Here is a 22,313-nt window from a genome sequence, read left to right on the forward strand (position 1 = left end):
ATTACCTAGACGAACATGTATTGCTTATTATTATTATTATTATTATTATTATTATTATTATTATTATTATTATTGACTGATTTACTAAGCATAACTCATCTTATCTAATAGTGGAGTATTAGTTTGCACTCCCTCTGTGAGTGAATGGCAGCGCGGTCAGTAACCATCGCGCTGCGGACCAATAGGCACCAGGCTGCTCACTGACCCGCGCCTCCCCGGGTCAGCCAGTCTGCTGGATAGACACATCAAATATGTCACACACATTTTTTTAAATATATATTCTTTAATGAAAAGGCCTGTGAACTGCATCTCTTATTGGCACGAGCTCCACTGAGTGCAAAACTCCTTTTGTGTGTTTCTTTTACAAGGTCTGTGTAATTAAAATCCCAGATTGCACAGTAAAAAGAAAAAGGGGTTGGGGGGGGGGGGGAAGCAATTGCATCGCAGCTAATTTGCAGCAAACAAACAAACAAATCGCAACGTGTGCGTCATAAGAAGTTGCATTTCGCGTCTCACAAGCAGCAAATTAGGTTAGAATCAAATCTCTCTCTCACACGCACACTCAAACTCACACACTGCCCCTCACGCATTTACGCATCACTCGCAATACCCCTTCAGAGGAAGAGATTTGACGCCCCCTTGTGGTAAGCATTGAATAGTTCGCACAAATGGCAACACTTCAAAAATAGCAACATTCTAACACAAACAATAAACACACACAAGAGTTCTACAATGCAACAAAAATGCAGCTCTTGACTTAATCATGATTTCACGAGAAACGAGTTTATATAACTACCTTTAACTACTATCTTTTCACCGAAACTCACAACAGCTGACCCTGCAATGACGCGGACCGTCTCGCTCCTGCAGGACAGGGCGGCATTTCCTGCTTCCCGTATGAAAGAGTTTGGTGGGTGGTCTGCCTGTCCTGTACCACACTTTGTCTTTATTTTCCTAAGTTGGCTCGTATTTGCATATGAAACCGGTAGATTGCTTGAGATGATAGGTTTTTAACTTACCTGAAATCATCCACAATACTTGATTGATATCCACTTTAAAAAATCTGAAGTAAGATAACAGAAAGCCGATAGGTCCCGAGCTCCTCCACAACCGCTCCACGGCGCACTGGTCAGCGGTTCTATGGTGTAATGGTTAGCACTCTGGACTTTGAATCCAGCGATCCGAGTTCAAATCTCGGTAGAACCTCGTTTCTTTTGGAGCTGCGTGTTTACATGCCACGAAGTGTGATTGTTTGTAATTATCAGGAATATTGTAACGTCCTTACATAATACATCACGTATTATAACCGCTGCCCAATTTAGTATAATAATAATTATTATTAGTAGGATTAGTAGTAATAGTAGTATTGTTGTTGTTGTTGTTTACATTATATATAGATAACTGATACTGCTTGACAGATGGACCAGAAAAAACCTCCTTTATTTGGTGTATAAAGACAGTAGTGAAAGTGATTAGTCTCGCTTTTTAAACTGTTAAAATTGGCTTTACTCTTTTTCCTATATAAAACAACTTCAACGACCACCCGTATTCCGTGCAAAACTTGGTTTCAAGTCAATGACCAAACCTGACCCTCAGTGGAGTTCAATCCCTGAGAGACAGGCGGAGGCCCTCGGGTCAGCTCGGGTCATGGCTTCAGAGCAGTTTCTGCTTTCATGTGCAAGCGATTCTTTAATCTCCGGCTCCGTGCGACACAGGTTTAACACGCCGCTCTGCACGGGGAATGGTACCGTTTCTTCATGTTAATTATGGGTTGTTGTGGTTGTGTTGCTGCTCCTCAAGGGGTCGCTCTCTCTGTTAGCAGGCTGCAATATACACCACACTCCGCCAGGTGTCGCAACAACTATAGTAATACAACACAGAAGGGCTCACAGCAGGGTCCTCATTAAAACCTCACCTCGCGTCAGACGTGTAGCACAGAGCAACACATCAATTTAAGCGAATCATTAGTTCAATTAAGTCATTAACATTTAGGGTCTAGAGTGAAACTAGAGGACCCTCCACGACCAGCTGTTGCAGATCTGTGGTCCCAGTGTGGCTCTTCAGCACAGCTGCACAGAAAATATTTTGTGTAAACACACCTGGTGTGTGGTGACTCCTAAAGGTGCCCGACAGTGTCGGAAGGGGGTGCTGGGTAACTGGACGTGTGGCGCTACACTGTGGTGATAGAAACAAGAGAAGACATCATGATTGTGTGCTTTAATCCTGCTAGCGTGATTTAAGATTCGTAGACTTGGCCTAAATCACACTCACACACACACAAACATGCTCACATAAACACACACACACACACACACACTTACACATATTTAAATTTCTATGGCATTATGAAAGGAAATAAAAAAATTAAGTAAATGTAGAGAGAGGAAATGAAAGGATAAAGAATGAAAACAGGAAAGTGAAGACAGAAGAGAGAGAGGGAGAGGAATGGAGAGAAAGGGTGATGCAACATTGCATTCGAGTTGCCACCAGAGCTACTGTTGTAATTCGGAACAAATGTTCGGTGTAATTGGAGGGGAGGAGGGAGAGAGGGGGCTGTGTAATCGGCCCGGGAGCAGCAGCACACACTCACACTGTGGACCCTGGCATCTGCACACTGACTCCACTAGTGCGAACATTATTGTTGTCGTTTCCATTGCTGTTGTTGCTGTCATTATTATGATGAATGTCTCAGGCTCTCACTGCAGGCCACTCCTGGGCTGAATTGACACCCTGCTGCTGCTGCTGTTGTCACAGTATCATGTTTCCTGTTTACAGGTTCCTTGAAGTTGTATTTAAAGAGGGAGAGAGAGAGAGAGAGGAGTGTGGAATGGAGGGAGGGAGGGAGGAAGAGTGAGAGGAGGAGAAAGAATGAAACAGTAAGGAGAGTAGGAATGTCTGTCTGTCTACGTATCAGTGCAGAGAAACTGTTACAAAAAGTCATTCTCTGTCTGTCTGTCAGAGAGAGAGGGAGAGAGGGAGGGAGAGAAAGAGAATGTCTCTCTCTCTCTGCCTCGGTCGCTTCTTGTTATCAACAGTGTTTTCTGATCTGCTGACTGTTTCTGAAGCCCAGGTTCTGTGCCAGAGCCCGTCCCTGCCCAGCAGTGAACTGTGGGAGATCTGTACAGACAGGCACAGTGCAGCTCCCCTCTCTCTCCCACTGAAGCACACTCACACACACACACTCACTCACACACTCACACACTCACACGTATATGAGCTGCAGATGGATATACTTGACTTCAATGAGATGTAAGTGAGTGACTGTGACACTATAGTGACACTATAGTATAGCTCGTGTGGTCCAGGAATACAGTCCAGTCTGTGACTCTGCAGCAGTCCAGTCCAGTCCAGCAGTTGAGGCCATAGCCACCTCCTAAACAATAAATGTATTCTATATATTTATATGGTGCCTCTCATGTCAGGGCAACCCAAATCCAGAGCTGTGAATAGTAAGAAACACCCAAACGAGAGAGAGACAATTACAGCATCTCACTCTCAGCACTGAATGTATTCTGAGAGAGGGAAGCCGTGATGAAGGCGTGTGAGTGAGTGCTGGATGGAGGCGTATTGCCCACGGACTGATCTTGTGGTGTGAAAGACACGTCTCGCTGTCAGGGGCCATCCCAGAGGGGCCGCGGACAGAAAGTGTCTCACTCGTCCAACTGCCTGAGTCTGGAGGAGGGGAAGGGAGGAGGAGGGAGTGTCCATGAAATATTTTGTGCTCCAATAGGTATGTGACTAAAACAACACAGAAATGCTAGACTTTGCATGGCTTTTCTTAGCAAATATGTACTTATGTGTGTGCGTGTCTGTATGTATGTGTGTGTCGGAGTGCAAGTGTGTCTCTGTGTGCCAAAAAGATTGCAATTTTTTACCAGTCACGATTTTACAGTTGTAAGAGTTATAATCACACGGCTGTTAATTAGCAGTTTAACACAAAGCACAGTCTTTAGTGTGGCTATTTTTAGTCACCTAAAGACAACTAACCAGTGACAGAGGCATCGACAGATCGGCTTCTGTGTGACGTATGCACTCACACTCACACATTCAGACACACATACACACTCCTGCTCCAGTGCGATTCATTTGAGACACTTCACTGGGACCCACGGTTCGACTCCTGCCGCTAATCGGCGGACAGACGCACACAAATAAATAATTGCTACCCGAATTACACAACTCTGTGCATCGAAAGGGGTCCTGCGTTTCAAGATCTGAACGGAAGCGCTGGTATGCCATGCAAGATTGCCTCTGTAATACAGTGACACTGACCTCCAGGACCATCCCAGTCTGTCAGGTGTTGTAGAGCGTCTCCAATCAGGAGCTGAGGGTCAGGGTTAACTTGACTCATTAAACCAGATGGGGGGTGGAATGAAATCCAGAGGACAGATGAGCTAGGAGGCAGTCGGGCCAATGCGGAAAAAAACAGCTTTATTTTATTGCAAAAATACAACAATACAAAAACACAAGGAGGTTCCAATTTACAGAATCACAAAAATGACACTCAACGAAATGAAAAATAAGTGAAATTAAAACAAAATCATGTATTTTTCTCTTTCTGCTCCCTTTAACAAGTCAGAGGCCCTGACTGCGGCTCTCTGCGAGGACAGCGAGACCCACAATCCCCTGCAGCGCAGCCAGTGAAACCCAGACAGCATGAGAGCTGGGCAGTTTCCCACAGCGCCCTAATCCTCAGCACACCTGCAGTCGCCTGATTGCCCTCATCCCTCTCCTCTCTCTACCCTCCTCTCTCATGTCCTCCACAGGTTTTTGCCCTGTCTTGGTAGATTGAAAAAAAAACAAAAAACAAACACACACAAAAAAACACTGACACATGGCGTTTCTCTGCACACACTGGAATGAAATCACACTCTGCAAATGTTTCACAACATCAAAACAAAACAACTAAACCCATACAGTGTCTTACTAGCCAGCGCCATCCAGGCCAGGCCCCCCCCCCAAACACACAAACACACACACACAAATAACAAAACGAACAAGCAAACACACAAAGCATAACAAAAGCAAGACAACTTTAAAAAGTCCAGTTCTTTTGTCTCTTTAAAAATGAACAATCACACAAAAATAATCCACTTAACCCTTTGCACAGGTGCTTACTCATTTCACAGCCATGCTAATGCAATATAAAGTGTAAAAGAATGGCATTACATGTGTATTTCTCTATGTATATAGTACAATCCCACACACACTGTACTGCTGTGTGGAGATGCAGTGGTGAGCAGTGAGATGCTTACAGCCTTCATGGTCAACAGTGCCTCACAGCGGACATCTGAACGTGTGTGCATATACATGTATGTGCTAGCTAAAATCACACCTGGACGCTAGCATACACATGTGTGCCATGAAGAGAGAGCAGTATTTAAGAAGTCAAAGGCAGGGAGATGGGGAGCATGGTGTGTGTTTTAAGTCTCTCCTGTCCAAGGCACAGGGCCTGTCCCTGTCCATCCCACTCTCTGTTCATCTCTGTCCCCGTCTCAGTCCCTGTCCTCTCCATCTTGCTGGTGTCATGGTTTATCGCCTGCGGTCTTTCAGAGAGCAGCTGGATGAAGAGCAGCATTTGACTCCTCTGTTCATCAGGCAGTACAGCACAAGCAAGTACATTTTACAGCAATATATACTGCATGTGGGAGCAGCCCCCCTGCCTGGGCTCACACAGACATCCACAATAACAAACACACAGGTGTGTATATATACACTGAACAGCGGCTTATGCATGTGTATGTGTGTGTATATATTACACAGACACACACATATGTATATACACACACACAAATACATATGTACACATACAGACTTAATTGTGATCACACATTTGCGCATAATTGCACTTCTCATAGTGGCCAGCAGGGCGATGATAGGGGCTGTGCCATACAATGTACAACAGAAGCAGCAGCAGCAGCAAAACAAGATTATTTTCCAGCATCATTTTAAGGTTTAAATGTTTGGCCCATTAACAAATAAATAAAAAAACAAACGATTACTGTGATGTGAAGTCCCTTGACTGGCCAGGAGGAGGTGCTGCTGTACATGGAGTGAGGGCAGGTTTGTATGAAAGAAGACAACAGGCAGTGAACAACTCGGGACACGCACACCACATGTGACACTAGCGCACACACGTGCTTCCTATCGCTTTCCCCTTCGTGTTGCCTCTGAGGACAGGCTGCGCTGTGAGAATGAAGACCTGACACCAATCGCATCAGGAGAAAAAGCTTAATCCCATTTTAAAAACGTATATTAATTTTATTTATGAATTGATTTATTAGAATGCGATTTAAAACTGGGAGTGCACCCTGCCATCCGACCAGATCGGCTTCAAATCACAGATTTTACACATGAAACCAACACCTCTGTCCTGTATGCGCATTGCCCGGAGCTGCGCCAGCACAATTTGAAATCACGAGAGTTACCACCCTCCACCCCTATGTTGTCGCCCCCAGAGGGAATCCTTGATGGATAGCCAGGAAAATAAAAAAAATCACACAGGACCGCTGTCCCAGTGTGCCACTCTGCCCACACTGCCCAAACACCAGCCCAGCCATTCCTCAGGAAAGCGATGCAGAGTGAGGAAACTCCCCCACCCCCATTTTAAAACAAAAATACCAAGTGACGTTGGGGGGGGATCGGTATGAACCAGAGAGGAGTCTGGGTAGGGAGCTGGTGGGCAGTATTTTAACCATAAATTATTTTCCATAAACAATCGGCCCTGGCTCCGGGTCGCCTGTCCACACTGGCGGCCCAATTTATAATGGGCACAATCGCAATGATGGCGTTTCCTGTGTGAGGGAATTCTTTTGGCCATTTGGCTACAGGGTCTAGTCCTCTTGAAGTCACTCCTCAGTGCACTCTCACTCCTCTTTAATTTCTTTTTCTTTAGTAAAAAAACAAAGCACAGATCCGCCTGGACCCATCTGAATGACTACAAGGAAAATCATCATGAAGCACAATTTAAAAAAAAAAGCCAAAACAATTACAATAACTCATGAATTAATAAGTCGATCAAAAAGTGGAAAAAATAAAAAGGCGAAGACCAGCAGGCTAGTTGATGCGTGTGCGTTTCCACACACGTCTGGAGGCATGCACATACAAACACATGCACGCGTGTACACAATGCCCAGAGAGAAGAGGTGTGTCTATAGGATGGGCATGAGCTGGATTAAAAACAGGGGGTGATAAAAGTGTGTTGTGCAGGTATGCGAGTGTGTTAGTGCGTGCTCCACTTGGTGCTTGATTGTCCGTCAGGGCTCTGGCTTGGCAAGCACGGTGGGGGGTCTATGCCAGTTCAGTCCAGTGTAGTCCAGTGGTTGTAGTAGGAGTGCCACGGCGCGGGGGGGGGGGGGGCTGGGGCGTGTCCTCAGACTCCGCCCGGGTAGCTGTAATGGTTGTTGTGCTCGGCTTCCGCGATCTGCAGGCTGGGCTTGCGCTCCAACACCTCACACTCGGCCGTGTCCACCGGGGCAGGGCAGCGGGGGGGGCGTTGCTTGAAGAAATCAGACACGTAGCGCACCTGGCAGGGAGGCGGAGGGGAGTAAAATTAAGGTATGAATGGATAACACCCACACACGCAGCATTGAGGGGGCACTTTGAAGAGCACTCACGATGAGAATGGCGATGAGCGCCCCCTGCAGGAGGCCGACCAGCACGTCGCTCCAGTGGTGCTTGTAGTCGGACACCCGGGTGTAGCCCACGTACACCGCGAACGCCACCAGGAAGTACTGGATTGTGGGCCGCAGTAGGCGAGCCCACTTCGCTGACAGACGAGCCTGCACGTACAGCTGAGGAGAGAGAGAGAGAAAGGAGGTTAGTGACGGCTGATACACTGCCCCAATAGAAAGACGGGGTGGAGGGGCGTGTGTGTGTGTGAGAGAGAGAGAGAGAGAGAGAGAGAGAGTGTATGTGGTTAGTGGGCCACTGCCAGCCCTGATCAGAAAAATCTGCCGGAAACTTAGTTCCAGTTGAGGAGAAAACTAAAAATCCCCCCCCCACACCTCCCCGTTGGAGACACAACTCTGACTCACTGTTATTCTGCCCTCCCACGGTGCTCCGCTACCCGGGAGGGGACTACCAAGACCCCCGCGCCTTGCCCTGCTGGCACCCCCCTATTATGTCTGCCCATGTGCCAACACCAGACCCCCCACCTCTCCCTCTGCCAGTGACAATCAATGGGACTGTTGTGCAGCAACATGAATCATATCTGCAGGAGGCCAGACGCCCTGATACACGATTACAACATGAAATAACACAGAATAAAACTGAATCTAAAGAGTCCTTTGCATATGACAGTGCTTTTTGCATGATATATTATGGATACGGATTACTGTATGGTAGTGTGCAGGTTCATATAAGTGATAGTATATAGTTTATAATTTAGGTTCTGAGTCGTGTGCATCGGGAACAGTGTGTAAAAGGAAGTAGCTTAGTAACTGTACCTCTTTATAATATGCAAAAAGTAAGTGTCATAAAGGAAAAAATGCGATTCTGGACCAGGGGCCAAATATGAATACAAGGACTGTAGTGTGGTGTAGTGTGGTAAAAATACAGTTAAGTGCAGTGTAGTATGGTAAAAGCATAGTTAAAATGTGGCAATACAGACACAGACACAAACACACACATAGCTGAGAAAGTCCAGGGGGTTAAGTAGCAGATTCTCCGGGGAAGGCAAGCAGGGAGGTACTGGAGTTCTGGCAGGGCAACTGGAAAACCCATAATTCAATTCCCAGAGAATGAGAGACTGGGGGAGCGAGAGAGAGAGACTCACCGCCAGGAACAGCATGCAGTACATCCCGAAGGAGGAGTGGCCCGAGTAGAACGACAACCTGGAAGAAATTCAAACAAAACCTGATGAATTATTTTGACATTCTCACACACTCCCTGGGTATGGGCCTCAGTTAATTAATAATTATAATTATAATAATGAAAGCCCCACAACCACCTCTCTGCTCTGTGGCACCCACATACCTGGACTCCGTGACATTGTGTGGGTGTCCTGTGCAGTTGATCTCAAGCATGTAGCCCTTGCACACTTCGGGGGCGCACACAGCCAGGAAGTTGGGGCGCAGCCGTCCGATGGTGAATTTGGCGATCTCCGTGAGCGACTGACTGACCGCCCCCCCGAACAGGAAGGTGCCGACCACCTTGTACAGCGCCGCCAGGTACTGGTTGAACTGGGAATTGGAGTGGAGCCGCTGAATGTACACCAGGTATGCCTCCCCCGAGGAAATCTATGAGAGAAAGAGTGAGCCGGAGAAAGTGAGCCAGACAGGCGGACCAATGGGAGAGTGAGCCACATAAGCAGACCAATGGCGGACTGAGCCAGACAGAGACAAACAGAGACAGACCAATAGAGTTCAAATCTGACAGCTAGAGAGAGAGAGAGAGATGGAGAGAGACAGAGATGGGTCCCGTGTCTTTGGGAGAGTGTCTGCACATGTGTCTGGTCCCGTGTGCGTGTGCTGTACTCACGATGAGGACGGTGCAGGAGATGGTGACGCTGGCCAGCATGCCGTGTGTGATGGTGTCCTTTTTGAAGGGGTAGCGAATGCTGTCGTCATCGCAGTCCACGCCACGCTTGAACGGCCGGAACACCAGCGTCATGATCACAAAGGGCAAGGAAGCTGTGGACAGCAGGGACACACCGTCAGCACCACACTGGTACACACACCAGAGCGTGGGGAGCACTGAGAGACAATGGGACAGACTAGGGGACACTGTGGGACATACTAATTGGAGGCATTATAATTAGGGATAATTAGGGTTACTCCAAACAAAACACACACACACGACTCATGGAAGGGTAGATGATGCTACAGAGTAGGTGCAGAAGGTGTCTGCAGCAAACACAAGAGCTGTGTGTGAGAATTGGGAGGATTTACAATGACAAAGATGGCATAACAATCACACACAGAGAGATTTAGAGAGAGTGTGAGTAAGAGAGAGAGAGCACTGTGGGCTCCTCTAAATAGGACTCTCTCTCACACACACACACTCACCCCACCATGAACAAACAGAACAGTGTCTTGCAAGTGGAAGTGATTCACTGAGTTGAGGATCAAAGTACAATGGACAGAAAGATACACACATTCCATATCCCCATCTCTTCCTCCTCCTCCTACATTTCCTGCCATGCTGAAGGGCCAAGTACACATCTTCTCTCTCTGTCTCGCTCTCTCTCTCGTCAACAAGCACCGTGCACCGTGAGTCATGACCTCCTGCCCTCTGCTATCAGTCCCGCGCACCGCTCCCCCCACACAGCCCCGTGCCGCTATCGGCCCAGGCAGCAGGCAGGACTGGAGCTGCTGCCACCATCCCCCCCCCCCCCGTCTCGGCCAGACTCCCAGAATCCTCTCTGCTCTGCTCCTCAGAGTGGAGGACAGCGTTAGGCTACACGGTGAAACATTGTGTGTATGTGTGTGTGTATGTGATGCGAAGCCAGTGCGTCAGCGGGGTACAGATACAGCACACAGGCACACAAACTTTGGACAAACACAAGGTCTGTATAAGTTCTGCAAACACACACAAGCAAACTTTTAAGAGGCATGTTTATTGAATATTATCTTTTTGTTCTTCTTATTCTTAAACCAGATTAGCCAAGGCAGAGTCTGACTCGGATGTGCCCGTGTATCTGTAAACAGCACCGTGTTTACTGGCAACCTCGCCCCAGTAATCAGCGTGGGGGTGGGGGGGGGGCAGGGAGGTACAGTGACGTCACTGTGCTGCAGTCAGCATCAAAATTTGCAACTAAAGAAACGTGAATGGATGGGGCTGATTAGTTTGTGGTCCCCCCCCCCACCCACACACTGCCCTTGAGTCCCTGTTTTGTTTAATGAATTGAACTTGAGAAAGTGAAGCACATTTGATCTCCCCCAAGCACACACAGTCAGCACACTCTGTCCTGTGGTCTGAACGCCAAAACAAACAACCCCCCTCTGCCAAATACTTAAAAAAGAAATAAACTAACCTGAGTTTTAAGAGGGAGAGAGGGAGAGGGGTGCAAACAGTTCTCCAGCAACCCCCCAACGAGATCTAAAGAGTATGAACTAAAACTAAATAAATCAAAAATCAAAGAATAAGTGAAACCTGAGTGAGACCGGGAGCTGTGGAGCTCCTCCCACTCACAGGTGCGTCAACACGTTTCTACACTTTGTTTTCTCCCTTTTTAATTCCTAGTTGGAGGGCTTGACAGAAGAGGGAGAGGGAGATGGAGATGGAGAGAGAGAGAGAGAGAGAGAGAGAGAGAGAGAAAGCGTCCCACAGAATGAATGAGGAGTTGTGGAGACGGGAGAAATCCAGGTGAGCAGGCTGACCCACCCCAACCTGCAGACCCTGTGCACGCCTGTTTGCAGAGCTCAGAGCTCCCCACAGACGGGCATTCCTGTGGCTTCGCAAAGCCCTCACACAGTCTGAGCAGCCAGGAGCGGGGCCTGGGGAGAGACACGGATCAGGGTCGGCCGCAGCTGAAAGTAAATATGCTTTGGTTTAAAATTTGCATTATTTGTTTTGTAAAGTCTTGGCCTCCGCCTCTCTCTCCCTCTCCATCTATAGGTCACCCTCTCCCCCCCTCCCTCCTTCTCCCCCTCCCCTTTTCCCTCTTTCCGATTGCCGATTGTAACTCTGCGCCGTGGAACAAAAACGGTCTCCTCTCAAGGCTGCTTGGTATTGAGAGAGACGTCACACGAGAAGAGAGGAGAGGGAGGGAGAGAGATGAAGGGAGGGCGATAAAGGGAGGCAAAGAGTGAGGGAGGGACAGAGACTGAGAGGGAGACATGGACTTTGCGGCTTCAATATGCCGAGCAAAACAACAACGGCAACAACAAAAAGAAAAAAATAACAAAATAAAAACAAGTACCACTGACTGAGCCGCGTTGGTGGAGGCAGCTGGGAGTCTGGAGAAAGTGAAGCTTAGCGACAATAAAAAGGCAGAGGAAAGAAAACAGAGAAGGACGAAGAGAGAAAGAGGGAGCTGACTCAGCACTGGGTTGGACTTAACGAACAGACACTTGGAGCTGCAGCAGGTCTAAGGCAGAGTGGATGGACCTGCTGCAGACCAACCTGACAGCTGGATCTTGTTTAGCCTCTCTCTCGTGCTCTACTATAGTCCCCACAGCACTGGCTCCAGTCTGGGCCCCTAGACTACATTATAGTCCAGAATAGCTGCCCAGGTCAATGTTGGCTTCTACATAACAGCGCCCCCATGTGGCAAGCGGCACTGGGGGCAGTCTGCTGTCCGCTGCGGTGGGCCGGCAGGGTGGAGAGAAGGCGCCAGGCCTCACAGGCACACATTCGCAGGACGGCCACTCACACAGACACACACACATGTACACACTGTCACACCCTCATAAACAGTAACTGTAGATTCCAGGTGTTAAAAGCACATAAACCCTAAAGCTAAAAAACACAATAAACAAAGTGCAGTGAAACAAGCCAGAGAGGCAGTCCAGTTTACCACAGCACCGCACTTCCACAGAAAGAGGCGCCAGCCACTGTTCACACCATTGTTTCCAGTGTTATGTTTTTCAATATGAAATTTAATCAATAAACGCATCAATCAGACAGAATATCATGTGTGCCGCCTGCATGCCCGAGGTTACAGGCCGGTCACACAGGCAGGACCGCATTCTCTGACGCACAATACAGGAGTGACTCACCTTCCACACTCCCATCTCCACACACACACACACCCACAAACTGCTCTCTGACACACACACACACACACACACACACACACACTATTAGGACACAGCCCGTGAAAGAGGCAGACACAGACTCACGCATATCTACACAGAAATGCACAAACACACATTCACACACAACATAGCTAGGGACAAACACACACACTCTCTCTCACTCTGTGCCCAGCCAAACAGCAGCCAAGTCTGAGAACGGAGAATTAACTCAATAATAACAATATAATAATAATAACAACAACAATTACAATAGCAGGAATGAAGGCCAGTCCAGTACGGTCGCTGTGCCCGGTGCCTCAATGCCAGGCAGGGCTTGGCAGACGCAGCGTGGGTCCTTGGCCGGCACTGTGCGCGCAGCCAGGGCTCAGGAGGAGGAAGCCGACTGACGGACACAGCCCCCCCTTCTTCTCCATCCAGAACAAACACAGCCCTCTGCCAAGCATTGACGTGCCCGAGGTGCACAGAGCCCAGGCCCTGAGTCCACACACACACACACACTATTAGGACACAGCCCGTAAAAGAGGCAGACAAAGACTCACGCATATCTACACAGAAATGCACACACACACACTGACTCAGATGAGTATCTTCTTCTCAAGAATTATTAAATGTCAACAGTAGTGGAGAGATTTCCACCAAGTTTGCCAAAAATAAAATATTTGTACATATAATCATACAGTCCAGACAGGACTACCAAGGAATGAACTGCTCCCAAACCCTGAGGGAGGGAAAAAGCACACCAAAAAAACAAGCAACGTCCATAAAGTAATGACAGTATGAGTTGTGGACAGCCATCAGGAGAGACGGAAGAGCTTTGAAGAGCTCTCCAGCGTACTGGCACGATGCACTGCCAGAGCTGTCTCTCTCTCTTTCCATCCCAGTGCCGTCTCTCTTCCCCCCCCCCACTCCTCTTACTTCATTCCATTGATGTTCTGAAGTTCCCGAATTATGCCTTTCAGTTTTTAATCCCCACAGGCAGTGAGGCAGGGTGCAGGCCAGGAACCAGAGAGACAGAGTGATGTGCAGGGAGGGACAGAAGGAGATAGAGAAGGAGAGATGGGAGGGGGACAGAGATAAGCTCCAAACAAAGGTGTCTCCACCGGAACACCTGAACTATCTGCACTCAATAGAAGAGTTTCCCTGTATGGCAGACAGGCAGACACTGTATGACTGTTGTGAATGCAGTACTGTTATTATGGTTCTATTGTAGATGTGCAAGTCTCCCTGGAACAATGGGTCTGCTGAATGAACAAATAATAATGATAATAATTTGAATAGACATGCATACAGAGAGACAGGTAAACAGATAAAAGACAGTAAAAGATAAAAGGTAGGTAGGCAGAAAGGCTAAATTGGTTTGTGTTGATCAGGAAGACACCAGGAGAGCAGAGCAGAACACTCCCTCATTCCCTCCCTCCTGCTCACTCGTTCTCTCCCTCCACGCTGTGTAACTATAGTAAACTGAACACCTCCCTGACATTTTTAGTCCAGAGCTGTGCAATTACTCTAAACAGTGGGCTGCTATTTCTCCCTGCCTCCCTCCGTCTGTCTCTCTCGCTCGATTCAATTCAGTTTGCTTTATTGGCATGACAACAGTGTAATGGTAGTGCCAAAGCATTGCAGAAATGATACAAGAAACAATATTTTAATAATAAACCATATATACAGTGGCTAGAAAAAAGTATGTGAACCCTTTGGAATTACCTGGATTTCTGCATAAATTGGTCATAACATTTGATCTGATTGTCGTCTAAGTCACAATAGACAAGCACAGTCTGCTTAAACTAATACCACACAAACAATTATATGTTTTTATTGAACATACCGTGTAAACATTCACAGCGCAGGGTGGAATAAGTATGTGAACCCCTAGGCTAATGACTTCTCCAAAAGCTAATTGGAGTCAGGAGTCAGCTAACCTGGAGTCCAATCAATGAGACGAGATTGGAGGTGCTGGTTAGAGCTGCCCTGCCCTATAAAAAACACACACAAATTTGGAGTTTGCTATTCTCAAGAAGAATTGCCTGATGTGATCCATGCCTCAAACAAAAGAGCTCTCAGAAGACCTAAGATTAAGAATTGTTGACTTGCATAAAGCTGGAAAGGGTTACAAATGTATCTCTAAAAGCCTTGATGTTCATCAGTCCACGGTAAGACAACTTGTCAATAAATGGAGAAAGTTCAGCACTGTTGCTACTCTCCCTAGGAGTGGCCGTCCTGCTAAGATGACTGCAAGAGCACAGCGCAGAATGAATGCTCAATGAGGTTAAGAAGAATCCTAGAGTGTCAGCTGAAGACTTACAGAAATCTCTGGAACATGCTAACCTCTCTGTTGATGAGTCTACGATGCGTAAAACACTAAACAAGAATGGAGTTCATGGGAGGACACCACAGAGGAAGCCACTGCTGTCCAAAAAAAAACATGTCTGAAGTTTGCAAAAGAGCACCTGGATGTTCCACAGTGCTACTGGCAAAATATTCTGTGGACAGATTAAACCAAAGTTGAGTTGTTTGGAAGGAACACACAACACTATGTGTGGAGAAAAAAAGGCACAGCACACCAACATAATCAAAACCTCATTCCAACGGTGAAGTATGGTGGTGGGGGCATCATGGTTTGGGGCTGCTTTGCTGCCTCAGGGCCTGGACAGGTTGCTATCATTGATGGAAAAATGAATTCCCAAGTTTATCAAGAAATTTTGCAGGAGAATGTAAGGCCATCTGTCCGCCAATTGAAGCTCATCAGAGGATGGGTGAAGCAGCAGGACAGCGACCCAAAGCACAGAAGTAAATCAACAACAGAATGGCTTCAACAGAAGAAAATACGCCTTCTGGAGTGGCCCAGTCAAAGTCATGACCTCAGCCCGATTGAGATGCTGTGGCATGACCTCAAGAGAGCGATTCACACCAGACATCCCAAGAATATTGCTGAACTGAAACCATTTTGTAAAGAGGAATGGTCCAAAATTCCTCATGACCGTTGTGCAGGTCTGATCTGCAACTACAGGAATCGGTTGGTTGAGGTTATTTCTGCCAAAGGAGGGTCAACCAGTTAAATCCAAGGGTTCACATACTTTTTCCACCCTGCACTGTGAATGTTTACACTGTGTGTTCAATAACAACATGAAAACAATTGTTTGTGTGGTATTAGTTTAAGCAGACTGTGTTTGTCTATTGTTTTCACTTAGATGATACTCAGATCACATTTTATGACCAATTTTTGCAGAAATCCAGGTAATTCCAAAGTGTTCACATACTTTTTCTTGCCACTGTATATATATTTATATATACATATATATATATGAGGGAGAGAGATGTACAGTAGATCAATCTATATATCACACATACCCCTCACCATATCCTCCCACAAGCCAAATATAAACATAATAGGTCCCATTGCATGCCCCCTCCACACCCTCTCCATCTCTCACCCTCCCTCTCTCTGGGAGTCGCTGGCAGGCAGTTCTCCGACACCCTGTCCGACACAGACTAACCCAGAGTGGGCGCTGGGCCGGGGTGGTGTGTGGCTTAGATGTGTGTTTTTTAATTAAAGTATCGACACAAGCAGGGCTTGTGCCAGTACAGAATCGCCCTGCTGCCTTCGGCTCCTGTTTTAATTTTGCCCTCCTGGAAACCCCAGCTTCCAGATCCCTCGGGGCTTCACAGAGGGCAGCCTTGGAGGAGGGAGCTGCAGTGTCAAGGCCTCGCGACTGGAGGAGCTTCAGGTGCAAACAGCAAGTCTGTTTCACATCTCGCTCAAAGAGGTACGGATTTACATGATGCTGCAATAGTTTCCATTTTTATACTCGTTAAGTGCTTAGTGATGTTAAGCACTTAAGCACTTAGTTAAGCCTTTGATGAAAGGTGCTATATAAAATAAATATTATTGTTCTTCGTATCAATATCATTATTGTTATTATTGTTAAAATTATTATCCTTATTTTAATTATTTTGAAAAGCTACTGGGTGAGTGCAGGCTTCCCCCGCCCCGGGTGCTCAGCAACAGCGCACAACACGCGTGCTGCAGATGCACAGCGAGGGAGCATGTAGCCACAGCGTGTCACTGCGACAAGCTGGGGAATAAATCACATCCGCGCCCTGTGGGTTTATAGATATATATGTGTGTGTGTGTGTGTGTGTGTGTGTGTGTGTGCAGTGAGGAATTTTATGGTTTACTATAACCAATCTTAAGGACCTCTATGGGGTTTTATCGCCGGGGAATAATACTCTGATAGAACACATGCCGCTCTGGTGGCACAGGAAGTTAGGATCCTCTCCTTCCATCCTCTCAGCTGTCACTAGTCAATAGTTCTCACTATTTTTTTTTCTTAAACATGTAAAGAATTTGTTTCCAGGCTCTGAGATGCATCTCACTCATCCTGGATAAAGAGCCCAGTGACTACAAGTTCCTTTTCCTGTTTTTTGTTTGTGGTTTATTTCTTTAGGTAGTCGAGGCAAACTGACACTGAGCTCCAGTGTAAAATATAAAATAAAATAAACGCACTACAGCACAGTACAGCACAGCAGAGCACAACACACCAGACCAGGCCAGGCCAGCACCACACAACACAACACATGAGAGCAATTTAGATTGTTTTATGTTGTTGAGAACTGGGATCAACCTGAACAGAGAGTATAGGCCACAGTGGGCATGGAGACAGGGAGGGCCACTAATCTCTTGCAGCTCAGACAGCCTTCATTTTAATTTGCATTTTATTTCCTTTAATATGAGGCCAGGATTTGTTCCCAACTCATCTGCCTCCCTCCCTCATTCCCAGACTCCCTAGCTGTGCTGGGGGAAACGGTGCCAGCACCCACACCCCCCCATGCTCCCCCCAGGGAGTTAAGCAGAAACTTTTTTGTGCCCTTTGTACAGGAAGTAAACGGGTTAATAATTAATTAAGTGAAGGATGTGCCTTTTTTTCAGCACACTCTTCCTGCACAGCTCCATGGCAGGCTGTGTGCCTGGCTGGTGCCCAGGTGCCAATCAAGGCACCGATTACAACTCCGCTAACTGCTGCCCGGCTCTGTGGATTGCCAGCTGCTGCCCACGTTCCTGTCCCTGTGAGAGGAACTGGGCCGACCCCCTCCTCAGACCGGGGAGACCAGAAGAAAGAAATTGCAGGCACCCCCCCCACGTTGCCACACACAGCAGCTGTCAATCACAAACCCTGCCCACCCCTCCAGTGCTGCTGCAGAGCCAGCGTGCCATACTGCCAAATGGAGCAGAAAATAAAATAATTCAAATAAAATATAAATAAATAACAAACTTGCTGAGATTGGTCTGTATCTCTCCATCAGTAGAGGAAGGCACAGGGCATGCTGGGACTTGCACCCTCCACTTGCACTATAGGTGGCAGCGGCAGAAAGGAATGCAAAGCCATCCAAACCACGAGAGATGGAGCATCACAACAGCCTCCGCCCTAACCCTAGCAGACAACCCCAAACCCAGCTCGGACCCATACCCTACACCCCACACCTGAGCACTTAATCTCTCCAGTGGGACTAAGATCCAGGCACAGTATAACTTGTGTAATATTTTCTGGTGTCTGTTGAGATCTGTGAAATTCCTACATGTATATTAACCCCATCTGTATTTCTTCTTGTTGCCCACTGCCCTCGTCCTCGAGCACCGGAACTGTGCGATAAAAACCTACTGGTGAATTCTAATCATGGGGGGGAATAAACAAACACATTGAGCAGCAAAATCAGCGTCCCACACAGCTCCGGTGTTGTCACTACACCGCCCAGAGCCGCGCAGCCTGGGAGATAACTGCGGAAGGTGCGTCGCCACTAACGACTGCAATTTGGTCCTAAATATAGGCGGCCTCGGCCTGGCTTGCCCGGGGGTGGAGAGGAATTTGAGAAACGCCTCGCGTAGACACTATCACTGCAGCACAACAAGCTGCAGGAGGACAATGTCGTGTCCAGAGTGACCTGTCCAACAGCATTGTCAGATCCAAAATATAACATTTGTTAAAAATAGAATATATTGGCAATAAAATGTCAGCGAATGTCTCCTTTGACACCAGGTTGTTGTGTGTCGTGGGCTGTGTCCTTAAGAGATTCATCAGGATCCTGTCCAAGCGCTTTAACAACGCCTGGCTACGGTGAGCACTAACGGAAGTGGAGAATACCGGACAGCCTATATATATTTAGATATATGTCAAACTCTTTGTTCACCAGGAAACAGTAATGCATATTATTTTCTCATTGCTTTACTTAGCAGATAATTGAGGTAGCATACTTGAAAACAGACTTGCACTGTAATAGTCACTGTCAAATTGAACTCAAATTATTTTGTCTTCGGTGGGCACTCTGTCCACGTTTATCGCATTTCCAACCGTAAAGTATGAAGTCATTCACGATGCTGACAGTTTAACAGTCCCCAGGGTGGAGGCCATCAGACCTGGTCATCCTCAGAAAGCACATCAGACCAGATATGTAAATCACCTCCTGAGTTTATATTTTCAATTCACTTTTTACCCAAAGTCCCCTTTGCAACAGGTTGGTGTTTTGTAACCGCGCTGTATTACAGGATGTTTTTCTTCTTTAATGAAACACTAACTCAGCTTATAAAAAAAATGACAAAACACGAGGGGGTGGAGGAACCGACCTTGTCCCAATGCCAAATTATTAACTATACTGTAGAATCTGGCTGTGGGGGTTTTTCAAGTGCATCAGCAACTTCGAAGTTGTACATGTTGGCAGCTTTCGGGTCCATTTTACTTATTTATCAATTTATTTTTCCTAATGTTTTTTTGCGGCACCATTTCTGAATGCAAACTAACAACTAACTAACACACTGCTTAACACACACCCTTACAAAATAAGGCTAAACAAAACCCTGATATCACTCCGATATGGCTTTTCAGTGGAAGTCGATTCTTGACCTTTTCAACTGCTTTTCCACGGCGGCCATGGCAGCCGTTGCGTCATCAGTGGAGGTGAGTGTGTGACGTAATTACAGTGCGCTACCTGTGCGTGCGTGCGTGACGCAACGTAACCACGTCGCTGAAGGACTCGAAAAACAAGAGTGCTCCATGACTGTCCGCAGAGCAGAGACGGGCAGGCGGAGAGAAAGAGAGAGATCCCCATCTGCACCTCCAGCGAAACCGGACACCCCAGCACGCTGTATAATGGTTTATAGTGCGTCTCACCCACCCCTCTTTCATAAACGAACAACACACCAGTATCGTAGCTATCTGCTCCCTGTGTAATCTGGCGGAGCTGGTTTGCTCTCCCCTTCAGGGCTGGGGGGGGGTGTTAGTTTGAACTGACATCTCCTGTTAGAAAAGTGTATGAATCCCTGCACGCATAACAGCCCAGGCCAGCGACGGTGCGGGTCTCACACAGAGCTCCTTATGAGCGCAAAGTGACGTAACACTGGCAACTTATAAAATCATCATCGGTGTTTATCATTTTCTACGTAATCAACATGTAGTGTCAGGAAAAGAGATTTATTGAACTTGATAAAAAATGAGAATACAACACATGCAGACATACATAAAAAACATCCTCCGACCTCCGAGTCCCATTACTGAGTTTAATCGGTGCCTGTCCCTGTGGCGTGTCCCTTTTGTGCGCTATTAAGGGCTCATAGTCTACAGATCAAGGTTGTCTGGCTGTACTCCCAGTGGACAGGGCGTGAATAACTTCAAAGGGTAGAAAGCGAGAGAGTAGGAAGAAAAAAGAAAGAAAAAGAGAGGGAGAGAGAGAGGGAGGGAGGAACAAACTCCAGATCTCTCCATATTCTCCTCTGACTGTACTTCAGTCTTGACAAGAGCTGACAATAGTTGCAACCTGACACTGGAGCCCAGGGGACAAACTGCGCTGTGAAAACTGGGTCACCAACACACACATATATATACACACACAACACATTATCAAAAACAAACCCAACGATTCGACACAATTGCCAAAACAACACACACCACGACCTTGCACTACTATCATCACACGTCCCTCTCTCTTTTCCAGCTCAAAACACAGTCCGACGTGGACAGCACGCATGACGGCGCTTGCGGATTGAGCCCCGCAGTAACCCACTCTGCCCAACTCTTACAACCAAGCTCCCAGGGCTGGGGACTGCGCGGGTGGAAGTATGTATGCGTGTGTCAGAGAGTGAGAAGTGGGGGGTCAGGACTGAGGAGGTCATGCAGATTATACAGAAAGACTTTGCACAACACATTCATACATGCCCTCCCGGAGAGAGCTTGCGCCGTAGCCCAGGCGCAGACACCGACTTACCCACGATCACGCACAGTACATCCACCAGCACGTACACTTTCTTCTTCTTTTCCGTCATCATGTCCTTCAGTGGGGAGAGGCAGGTCCCTCGGGTGGTGTTACTGCCTGTGACTCCAGCCGGTTTCTCCAGGGTGTCCCAAGTGCGCACACACACGCTCCCACAAACACGCAAACCCCAGCAGCAGCAGCAGCAGCAGGTTGAAGTCCTCAAGCACGTTGTGGAGGTGTCCAAACGTTTTTGCAACAGCCAGGTAACCTGACTTTCGGGTTCTTCCGGATCCCCTGCGCTACCTGTGCGCCGTGTCGCGCTGCCGCACACCTGGCGGAGCTGGAGAGGGACAACCGTAGCGACAGCCCTGCTCGGCTCTCCGGAGGGTCTGGACTGTGAAACACCGCCCGGGAATGTCCGTGCGTCCAGCTGGGGTCTGCGTTCAGATTGAGCCAACTCCAGTCACAGGAAAAGGAAACAACCTCCCCCCCAAAAAAGAGATCTGTACTCCGTAGACCTCGGAAAAGCAGCGCCAGTGATCTCCTCTCTCTCTCTCTCTCTCTCTCTCTCCCTCTCCCCTAAGCCTGACGTCAGGGTAGGTCAACTTTGCCAAGTCTGTAGAGGGGGGAAAAAAAGTGAAAAGGAAATCTCACAAAAGGGCCCTGGAAAATCACGGAGAGGAAATCAGCTGCTCATGATTCCAACCTTTGGGTGGAAAACAAGAACTGCGGGGAGGGAGGGAGAGAGAGGAGGTCGCTCCCTGTGGATAGGGTGTCAGTCTCTCCCAGGGGAGTGTTTTACTGTGGGTCTGCTGTACGGGGTGGGGAGTACTAACCAGGTTTTCAAAGACAAGGCGAGCAAGCAAGTTATTATGTTATTATGAATAATCATGAGAAATACATGTATTCATGAGGTTTTGGTGTGTGCTTGTGTGTCAGTGCTAGACCAGTCACAACTCTCCACTGCCTGCTCTGTCCTCTTCCATATGTTTTTCCAGTCTTTACTCGGGATATTGTGGTCCTGTGAAACTGATGAAAGTGTAGAGACAAGCGAGCATGCAAATACATGAGGCCGACCGTCTTGAAATACAGGCCGGGAGCCACTCCGCCTACAGGAGGAAAGCTGAGCGGCAGGAGGCGGCTCAACATGGAGGTTTTATGGGGTTGTTTAAGAATTAACCTGGCTTTACCACAGTATAGCACACTACACTAGTACACTTTATTGTGTTTTCAAGATTACAGTGCTGAACTGCACTACAGTATATTACACTACTGTCGTATTGTATTGTACTCTAATATGCTGTATTGTATAATGTATTATTATGTATTATTATGTATTTCATGGCAGACACCCTTATCCAGGGTGACTTACAA

General features: G+C 47.4%; 1 protein-coding gene and 1 non-coding gene across 2 annotated transcripts; one reads left to right on the forward strand and one right to left on the reverse strand.

Annotated features, from left to right (window-relative positions):
* The first annotated feature begins 1,134 nt into the window (after positions 1-1,134).
* trnaq-uug (transfer RNA glutamine (anticodon UUG)) lies at positions 1,135-1,206 on the forward strand. Its single transcript has one exon. It is a non-coding gene; the product is annotated as a tRNA-Gln (tRNA).
* A 3,205-nt stretch (positions 1,207-4,411) lies between these two features.
* On the reverse strand, positions 4,412-21,668 carry LOC136718194 (phospholipid phosphatase 2). Its single transcript, XM_066695841.1, has 6 exons — positions 20,952-21,668; positions 9,481-9,632; positions 8,977-9,239; positions 8,777-8,834; positions 7,617-7,793; positions 4,412-7,525 (listed from the first exon to the last, which is right to left on the reverse strand). The coding sequence occupies exons 1-6, from the start codon at positions 21,010-21,012 to the stop codon at positions 7,373-7,375; spliced, it is 864 nt and encodes a 287-aa protein (XP_066551938.1). The 5' UTR covers positions 21,013-21,668; the 3' UTR covers positions 4,412-7,372.
* Positions 21,669-22,313: the final 645 nt, after the last annotated feature.

The sequence above is a fragment of the Amia ocellicauda genome, chromosome 22 (assembly GCF_036373705.1).
Source record: "Amia ocellicauda isolate fAmiCal2 chromosome 22, fAmiCal2.hap1, whole genome shotgun sequence".
Taxonomy (NCBI): Eukaryota; Metazoa; Chordata; class Actinopteri; order Amiiformes; family Amiidae; genus Amia; species Amia ocellicauda.

Coding starts and splice junctions, on each gene's coding strand:
- LOC136718194 (XM_066695841.1), bottom strand. CDS start 21,012: ATGATGACGGAAAAGAAGAAGAAAGTGTACGTGCTGGTGGATGTACTG. Junction 8,835..8,976: donor CACAATGTCACGGAGTCCAG/GTATGTGGGTGC, acceptor AATTTCTTCCAG/GTTGTCGTTCTACTCGGGCC. Junction 7,526..7,616: donor CGCTCATCGCCATTCTCATC/GTGAGTGCTCTT, acceptor CCTCCCTGCCAG/GTGCGCTACGTGTCTGATTT.